The sequence below is a fragment of the Entelurus aequoreus genome, linkage group LG18 (assembly GCF_033978785.1).
Source record: "Entelurus aequoreus isolate RoL-2023_Sb linkage group LG18, RoL_Eaeq_v1.1, whole genome shotgun sequence".
In the NCBI taxonomy this organism is placed as follows: domain Eukaryota; kingdom Metazoa; phylum Chordata; class Actinopteri; order Syngnathiformes; family Syngnathidae; genus Entelurus; species Entelurus aequoreus.
Window position 1 is genome coordinate 8454718 of NC_084748.1, and position 10081 is coordinate 8464798.

The 10081-nt window shown below is 35.1% G+C and overlaps 1 protein-coding gene across 3 annotated transcripts in view; it reads left to right on the plus strand.

Annotated features, from left to right (window-relative positions):
- LOC133633775 (beta-1,3-N-acetylglucosaminyltransferase manic fringe-like) overlaps positions 1-9627 on the plus strand; it is a 22966-nt gene extending 13339 nt beyond the window's left edge. For all 3 annotated transcript variants that reach the window (XM_062026442.1, XM_062026443.1, XM_062026444.1), the window contains 7 exons: positions 2416-2461; positions 2960-3062; positions 3140-3293; positions 6184-6269; positions 6428-6593; positions 6671-6756; positions 8976-9627. In XM_062026442.1, the coding sequence (XP_061882426.1) occupies positions 2416-2461; positions 2960-3062; positions 3140-3293; positions 6184-6269; positions 6428-6593; positions 6671-6756; positions 8976-9027 (693 nt within the window). In that variant the 3' untranslated portion in view covers positions 9028-9627. The remainder of the gene's footprint in view (positions 1-2415; positions 2462-2959; positions 3063-3139; positions 3294-6183; positions 6270-6427; positions 6594-6670; positions 6757-8975) is intronic.
- The last annotated feature ends 454 nt before the right edge of the window (positions 9628-10081 follow it).

A 10081-nucleotide genomic window follows, 5' to 3' on the forward strand; every position in this document is an offset into this window, starting at 1 on the left:
TATTACAAATATAATTGAAAAATAATAATGTATAAAGATGTATACATTTCCTTATCAAGTCTTACATTAATAATGGGGAAAAATGGTAAATAAGCAAAAAAAAGAATCCTACAAAAGAGTAAAATATCATGGTATTATATATTTTTTATTACAAATATAATTGAAAAAAAGTAATAATTGTACAAATAAGTATACATTTCCTTATTAAGTCTTACAGTATTAATGGGAGAAAATGCTGAATAAGAAAATAAACCCTACAAAATAGTAAAATGTAATGTTATTATTCTGATGTATATATATTTTTATTATGATTATTTAAAAATACCTTACAGCATTAATGGAAAACATGCAGAATAAGAAAATAAAGTAAATTGGAAAATATATTGGTATTGTATTGATATATTTTTATTACAAATATAATTGAAAACATATATATAATTAAATAAAGATGTGTGCATTTCCTCATTAAGTCTTTAGTTAATAATGGAAAAAATGCTAAATAAGATACAAAATACCTAAAAAAAATCATACAAAACAGTAAAATATCATGTTAATATGCAGATTATTATTTTTTTAATTACAAATATAATTACAAAAAATAATAATCATGTAAATATACATACACATTGTCTTATTAAGACAAATAAATAACTGCTTATTTTGCAGTTGATCTGTACAAATATGTACCTAAATATATGTACCTAAAGGGACAAGCGGTAGGAAATGGATGGATGGATGTAGCTAATGAAGCGGCCCGTGTGTGTGATTTATAATAACATTATAAATGAATATTTACAATATTTTTTATGTTATTGCTATGCTGAAGACCAGTGTCACAAGACACACACACACAGGAAGTGCAGTCTGGGCTGACAGGAAGCTGAGCCTCTGCACAATACTTGAACAGGAAGTGAAGAACAGGAAGTGGAGAAGCAGATTACAGAAGCTCTCACCACTTAAAGCTTCTTTATTTTCTTCTAGAACGTGTGTAATATTTCACGGCCACAACTGAGACAGTCAAATATTGTCTAAAAATTCCCTCTCAGGGATTCGCTGAACTACCTTTGACGTGTTCTGAACTGATATAGCCGAGGTCAAAGGTGGAAAACTTCCAGAATCTTCTTCAGAATGAGTTACTCCAACATGAGGCGTGCAGGTGTGACGTCATTTCACGTATTGACCAGCAGAGGCCAGTGTTGCCTCACTTTTAAAAAATGCTGATTGCTGCTCTTTCATGTCACATTAAACACATTTTATTTGCAAGATATGCATATTTTAGGATGGAATGACACGTATGAGACTTTTATGACCTTTTGAGCAATTAGCAAGGATTAAAGGTCGCCTGGCGGAATACATGGTGGTCGTCCAGGGCCGGCCCGTGGCATAGGCCGTATAGGCAAATGCTAAGGGCGCCGTCCATCAGGGGGCGCCACGCCAGTGCCACAAATGTTGGAGAAAAAAAAAAGGAAAAAAAGTTGGTACTATTATTTCTAAATACAAAAAATAATCCCACGTTAATTAAAATGCAAAGTAAAGCCTATTTAATAGAAATATTATTTGTTACAACATTAAACCCCCCCGCACGGTGCGCCCCCTCCCTTCCCGTATCATGACTGTTTTTGGACGTCACCGCATCAAAAAATCAACACAAGATGTCAAAACGGCCAAAACTGTCAGGTGCCCAGGGAAGAAAAAATAGAAAAGAAGAGGAGGAGAAACGAGAAAAAGACAGAGGTAGCAGGTAGGTAACGTTAGCCTACATGAAATTATTTGTCTGTTACAGAATGTGATAGTAACCTGGCTTTTTAGCATTAAGCTAATGTTACATGATTCGGCAATTGCTAATCAATAAATAGCTAGTTCTGTTTTAACGTCGGGTTAATATTGTGGAGGGGGCTAAATTGTTATGGAAAATAATAATGTAACGTTAAGTAATTACAGTACTCCCACCTTACATTCCTCAGGGACATTTGTATTAGATCTTTTAAGCAGGTGTTTTCTGTTTACATTGTTATTGCCTTCTGGTTAGCTAATGTTTGCCCTGCAGGTAATAGTCACTTTTCCACCCCTTTATATATTAGGTATAGTTGTAAGCCTATTTTTTAAAGTGCACATCATTAATGTTAATTAAGCAATATCACATGAGAGGGAATGCTGTTTTTTAATTTGAGCTCTGCTGTGATTCGGTTAAAGATAATCATAACATAACATTCTCATATAATATGTTAATTTGCTTTCTTTAAGTAAAAAAAAAGGTCAAACACAAAGCTATTCGGTTTCTTGTGAGTATATACACTTCACTGCCGATGTGGGGGGCGCCACTTAAAATCTTGCCTAGGGCGCCAGATTGGTTAGGGCCAGGCCTGTGGTCGTCTACAACCACTGGTTTTCATGTGTTCTTCTTTTGTCCCACAGACGTTCATTTTCACAGACACAGAAGACGAGCACCTGAAGATTAAAGGTTTGTTCCGCAACTCAATCCAAAAGTGACTAGTCGGCATTTTTTTTTTTACGACGGAACACAATCTCGGAGACACTTTAAAGTAGTCCGTGTGCAGCTTGTATAGCAGTACGGATTGAAAACTAGTCAACACACACGCATTATTGTGTAAATATACCTATTATATTATTTGAATATACATTATCAGTGCAGAGAATTGCGTTTAGTGGTGGCAGCGCGCACACTCTCCCTGACCACCTGAGGGCACCACAGACTGTCAATGCTTTAAAAAAGGCTTAAAAACGATTTTTTTTTAAAAAAAAGCCTTTTTTTTTAGATATATGCTTGCTAGTTCTATTGTTTATTTTTTATCATCTTTTTTTTTTTTTTGAATACACTGTAGCACTTTGAGGTTGTTTGCTCAATGTAAAGTGCTTTTTACAAATAAAATCTATTATTAGTAGTTTCATCAGTCTGACAGTTGCGTGACAAACAAGATGTGACGTGTGTGTGTGACAGATTTCCACATGGTGCTGACCGGCTGCCAGTCGGACCACAGCCAGCAGGCCCTGGCGTGCAAGATGGCGGCCGAGTACGACGCCTTCATGGCGTCCGACAAGAGGTGAAGACAGTGAGGGGAGAAGCTCAAAAGATCACGGGTGTTCCAAAATAACGAAAAAAAGGAAATGTGACCACCAGGTGGTTCTGTCACGTGGACGACGACAACTATGTCAACGCCGAGGCTCTCCTCGCCGCGCTCGCCGCCTTCCCTCGCCGGGGCGACGTTTACGTGGGCAAGCCGAGCCTGGACAAGCCCATCACCGCGCACGAACTCTCGGAGGGCAATGCCACGGTAACTACTAGAAAAACACATTTCAGTAGAAATGGAAAGTTCAACCCGAACTCACGTTAGCATGCATAACTTTTTTATTACAAATATAATTGAAAAAAATTAATAATTGTATAAAGAGGTATACATTTCCTTATTAAGTCTTAGATTATTAATGGGAGAAAATGCTAAATAAGAAAAAAAAATACTACAAAATAGTAAAATAGCATGTTATTATTCTAATGCATATATATATTTTTTATTATAATTATAATAAAAAAAATACAAAACTATATTTTCATTTTCTTCATTAAGTCTTACAATATTAATGGAAAACAAATGCTATATAAAGTACAACAAAAATCCTACAAAATAGTAAAACGTCTTTTATATATATATATATATATATATATATATATATATATATATATATATATATATATATATATATATATATATATATATATATATATTTTTTTTTTATTACAAATTGGAAAAAAATATTGTATAAAGACGTATACATTTCCTTATTAAGTCTTACACTAATAATGAAAAAAAAAAGCTAAATAAGTACTAAAAAATCATACTAAAGAGTAAAATATCATGGTATTATATTATTATATATTTTTTATTACAAATATAATTGAAAAAATCTAATAATTGTGTAAAGAGGTATACATTTCCTTATTAAGTCTTACTTAATAATTTATTATTCTGATGTATTTATATTTTTTTATTATAATTATAAATAAAAAAAATATAAAACTATATTTTCATTTTCCTTATTAAGTCTTACGTCATTACAATATTAATGGAAAAAATGCTATATAAAGTATAACAAAAATCCTACAAAATAGTAAAACGTCTTATATATATTTTTTATTTATTTTTATTACAAATTGAAATAAAATATTGTATAAAGACGTATACATTTCCTTATTAAGTCTTACACTAATAATAAGGGGGAAATAAATTATAAATAAGTACAAAAATCATACTAAAGAGTAAAATATCATGGTATTATATTATATATTTTTTATTAAAAATATCATTGAAAAAAAAAAATTGTGTAAAGAGGTATAGATTTCCTTATTAAGTATTACATTATTAATGGGAGAAAATGCTAAATAAGAAAAAAAAAGATCCTACAAAATAATAAAACGTCTTATATTAATATATTTTTTTATTACAAATATAATTGAAAGAAAATATTGTATAAAGACGTATACATTTCCTTATTAAGTCTTACACTAATAATGGGGCAAAAAGCTAAATAAGTACACAAAAATCATACTAAAGAGTAAAATATCATAGTATTATGTTATTATATATTTTTTATTACGAATATAATTGAAAAAAATTAATAATTGTATATAGAGGTATACATTTCCTTTTTAAGTCTTACATTATTAATGGGAGAAAATGCTAAATAAGAAAGAAAATCGTACAAAATAGTAAAATAGCATGTTATTATTCTGATGTATATATATTTTTATAATAATTATAATTTAAAAAATATATAAAACTATATTTTCATTTTCCTTATTAAGTCTTACGTCATTACAATATTAATGGCAAAAATGCTATATAAAGTACAACAAAAATCCTACAAAATAGTAAAACGTCTTATTTATTTATTTATTTATTTTTTATTACAAATTGGAATAAAATATTGTATAAAGACGTATACATTTCCTTATTAAGTCTTACACTAATAATAAGGGAGAAAAAAATGATAAATAAGTACAAAAAAAAATCATACTAAAGAGTAAAATATCATGGTATTATATTATATATTTTTTATTACAAATATTATTGGAAAAAAAATAATAATTGTGTAAAGAGGTATACATTTCCTTATTAAGTCTTACATTATTAATGGGAGAAAATGCTAAATAAGAAAAAAAAAATTATTTCAAAATAGTAAGATAGCATGTTATTATTCTGATGTATATATATTTGTATTATAATTATAATAAAAAAAATATAAAACTATATTTTCATTTCCTTAACTTTTTAAAGTATTTTTGCAATATGAACCTCAGTAAGGTTTATATTGTCAGTAAGTAATGTTCTTATTCTGCACGTTTTCAATTAATGACGTAAGACTTAATAAGGAAATGAAAATATAGTTTTATATATTTTTTTTATTATAATTATAATAAAAATATATATACATCAGAATATAATTGGGAAAAAATATTGTATAAAGACGTATACATTTCCTTTTTAAGTCTTACACTAATAATGGGGAAAAATGCTAAATAAGTACAAAAAAAAAAATCTAATATAATTGAAAAAAATTAATAATTGTATAAAGAGGTATACATTTCCTTATTAAGTTTTACATTATTAATGGGAGAAAATGCTAAATAAGAAAAAAAAATCCTACAAAATAGTAAAATAGCATGTTATTATTCTGATGTATATATATATATGTATATATATATATATATATATATATATATATATATATATATATATATATATATATATATATATATATATATATATATATATATATATATATATCCATTTTCTACTGCTTTTTATTATAATTATAATAAAAAAAACTACATTTTCATTTCCTTATTAAGTCTTACGTCATTAATTGAAAACATGCAGAATAAGAACATTACTTACTGACAATATGAACCTCACTGAGGTTTATATGGCAAAAATACGTAAAAAAGTTAACATTAGCATATCTGCAAAGTTAGCCAAAAATGGTAGCATGCTAACATTAGTCTTGCAAAAATAGCTAAAAAAAAAAGTGCACCCATTCATTTCGAATTGGGAAAAATGTAGAATTCCTGGAAATGTGGAAATTTCCAGCATTCACCCAATTATATATAATGATACGTAGCTCTGTGTGTGTGTGCGTGTGTGTGTGTGTGTGTGTGCTCACGTGCAGAGGGAAGTGAAGTTCTGGTTCGCCACAGGAGGAGCAGGGTTCTGTTTGAGCAGACAACTGGCCCAGAAGATGTCTCCATGGGCTCGGTAGTCAAACCTTCTTGGACTCATTTGAACATGCTAGACTTAGGTTTTTGTTTACGTGTGTGTGTGTGTGCGTGCGTGCATGTGTGTGTGTGTGTGTGTGTGTATGTGTGTGTGTGTGTGTGTGTGTGTGTGTGTGTGTGTGTGTGTGTGTGTACTAGAGGCTCTCGCTTCCAGGAGACGTCAGCAAAGATCCGCCTCCCCGACGACTGCACGGTGGGCTTCATCGTAGAGGAGCGGCTGGGGGTCTCCATGGTCCACTCCCCCTTGTTCCACTCTCACCTGGAGAACCTGCTGCTCATCAAACACGCTGACATTCCTCACCAGGTGCCACACTAGAACTCTGGCTATTAACCATCCCAACAATATTTCTTACCTGACTTCCTGCTACGACGTTTGTGTAGGTGACGCTGAGTTACGGAATGTTTGAGAAGAAGTTGAACAGCGTGGAGTTGAAGGGAAGATTCTCCCAAGAGGAAGATCCATCCAGGTCGGTCATTGGTCCAATCAGAAATGCAGGAAGCAACGCTCACTATATGAAGCAATTACTGTAGACATTGCGGGTGGATGCTCCGATGCTAACGCCGAACTGAAATGTTAGCGGAATATAGAAATGCTTTGAAGGTTGCAATATTTTTAAAGGTTAAAAATTGTTGCAGATGCTTTACGGAGATGTAGTATGAGTCGTGAAAATGCTAAATGTTGGTCAAGTTAGAAGGGGGAGCATACTTCCACGAGAGACCAAAGGAACACAATCCACGTTTTTTAGCTCTAAAACTATAACATCAGCCAAAATACTTGTGTACATAGTTAGGGTTAGGTTTAGGGTTAGCGTTAGGGTTAGGGTTAGGGTTGGGGTTAGGGTTATGGTTAGGAAGTTAGGTTTAGGGTTGGGGTTGGGATTACTGTTACGGTTAGGATTAGGGTTAAGATTAGGGTTAGGGTTAGGGTTAGGCATAAATAAAAAGAGTTGGTTAGGCATAAAGAAAGTGTTGGTTAGGGTTAGGGTTAGGGTTAGGGTTAGGGTTGGGGTTGGGGTTAGGGTTACGGTTAGGGGGTTAGGGTTGGGGTTGGGATTACTGTTAGGGTTGGGGTTAGGGTTAGGGTTAGGGTTAGGCATAAATAAAAAGAGTTGGTTAGGGTTAGGGTTGGGGTTGGGGTTAGGGTTAGGATTAGAGTTAGGGTTAGGATTAGGATTAGGGTTAGGGTTAGGCATAAAGCTAAGAGTTGGTTAGGGTTAGGGTTGGGGTTGGGGTTAGGGTTAGGATTAGAGTTAGGGTTAGGATTAGGATTAGGGTTAGGGTTAGGCATAAAGATAAGAGTTGGTTAGGGTTAGGGTTGGGGGTGGGGTTAGGGTTAGGGTTAGGCATAAAGAAAAATAGTTGGTTAGGGTTAGGGCTAGGGTTGGGGTTGGGTTTGAGGTTAGGGTTAGGGTTAGGGTTGGGGTTGGGGTTGGGGTTAAGTTTAGGATTATTATTAGGATTAGGGTTAGGTTTAGGCATAAATAAAAATAATTGTTAAGGGTTAGGCATAAAGAAAGTGTTGGTTAGGGTTAGGGCTAGGGGTTAGGGTTGGGGTTGGGGTTAGGGTTAGGATTAGGGTTAGGGTTAGGGTTAGGCATAAAGAAAAATAGTTGGTTAGGGTTAGGGCTAGTGGTTAGGGTTAGGGTTAGGGTTAAGGTTGGGGTTGGGGTTGGGGTTAGGGATAAGATTAGGGTTAAGGTTAGGATTAGGATTAGGGTTAGGTTTAGGCATAAATAAAAAGAGTTGGTTAGGGTTAGGCATAAATAAAGAATTGGTTAGGGTTAGGGCTAGGGGTTAGGGTTAGGTTTGGGGTTAGGGTTAAGGTTTGGGTTAGGCATAAAGAAAAAGAGTTGGTAAGGGTTAGGGCTAGGGTTGGGGTTGGGGTTGGGGTTAGGGTTAGGTTTAGGGTTAGTTCGGGTTAGTTAGTTAAATCCGTGATTATTAGGTTAAGAAGTACAAACGTAGCTAAAATGCTAACATAGTACTGTTAACATGTCATTGTTAGCATGTAAACAACTAGCATACAATATCCATGATTATTAGGTTATAAAGTACAACATTAGCTAAAATGTTAATGCTAATGCTAATAAAACATTAGCACCAAAATGTTCGTATGTCAATGTTGGCATGTCAAAATTTGAAGATCTGGCATACTTTGAAGATGGCGCCTAGAAATAGCTAAATTCATGACTATTAGGTTATGAAGTACAACATTTACAAAAATGCTAGCGTTAAACGTTAGCATATTAATGATTGCATGTCAATGTCAGGATGGAAACTTGTGAACTTGATATCAAACAGGAAGTGGCACCATCACACTATGACACAGCAGACAACACACGCACACGTACCTCAATGGTAATATTGAACAACAAATCAATGATTGGAGTGACAAACTTGCCATCCAAACAATACCCCGTTTGTTGACAAGAAGATATGACAGACACGGAAGCACACTAAAATCTCTTTATTAAGCAGAGGTGACACAATCCGGTGAAAAGATTCAAATGAGCTCACGTCAGAGCCCAAACACTGCCAGTGCTAACTGCTAAAGCTAACAAACACACCTCCTCGATGACGTCACACGTCACCTAGCAACAGAAGCCCGTGCACACTGTGCTCTGTATAAAACTTCTTCCAACTGCAAATAACAGATATTTTGAAGCTCGCTGGGTTTTGTCTGCAGGTTCAAGACTTTGCACTGCCTGCTGCACCCGCTGACCAGCTGGTGTCCTTAAAGAAACAAACACCAGACAGGAAGTAGAAGTCACGGGACAGGAAGGACGGTTTAGTTGGCGACGTCAATCGGGATTGACTAGAAAGTGGATATTAAAATTGTACAAAGTGTATGTGTTACAAAAACACGTGTTTTGTTTACTGGCCTGAATGCTAAATGTGCTAAACTGAAATGCTAAAGTTAACAGGCTAACGGTTAGCATGTGTCACGTACCAAGTTATACAGCTAAAAAAAAAAGTCAGCATGCTAATGTTAGCATCATCTCTGAATCAATCACAAATGATCTACCGCCTGAGAGTCGGTACACGACTACATCACCGATCTTCTGCTGCCTGGCGAGTCTCCAAGTTCGGCCGTTTGGAAAAGGAAATGACTCCCGATCAGCTGGCTGAGTAACGACACTCCCAAAACCACGGGAGAAACTATTTATGTCACCAGACAATGCCTTCCGGCTTAGCTCCTTTCTCACCACGACGGACCGTTGCAGAGTCCGCAGCACTGCAGATCTCATGATCCACTCTTCCCCCACCCGGGAACAAGACCCCGAGGTACTTGAACTCCTCCACCTGGGGCAAAATCTCCACCCCTACCCCGGAGATGGCACTCCACTATTTTCAGGGCGAGAACCATGGACTCGGACTTGGAAGTGCTGGTTTGCGTCCCAGTCGCTTCACACTCAGCTGCGAACCGGTCCAGTGAGAGCTGAAGATCCTGGCCAGATGAAAGTTAAAGTTCCAATGATTGTCACACACACACACTAGTTGAGGGGAAATTATCCTCGGCATTTGACCCATCCCCATGTTCACCCCCCTGGGAGGTGAGGGGAGCCATTGGAATAATTTGGTGATTCAACCCCCAATTCCAACCATTGATGCTAAGTGCCAAGCAGGGAGGTAATGGGTCCCATTTTTATAGTCTTTGGGTTTGAACTCACAACCTACCGATCTCAGGGCGAACACTCTAACCACAAGGCCACTGAGCTGGAACCCACCAGGGCCACATAATCTGCAAAAAGCAGAGACTTAATCCTACAGCCACCAAACCGGAACACCTCA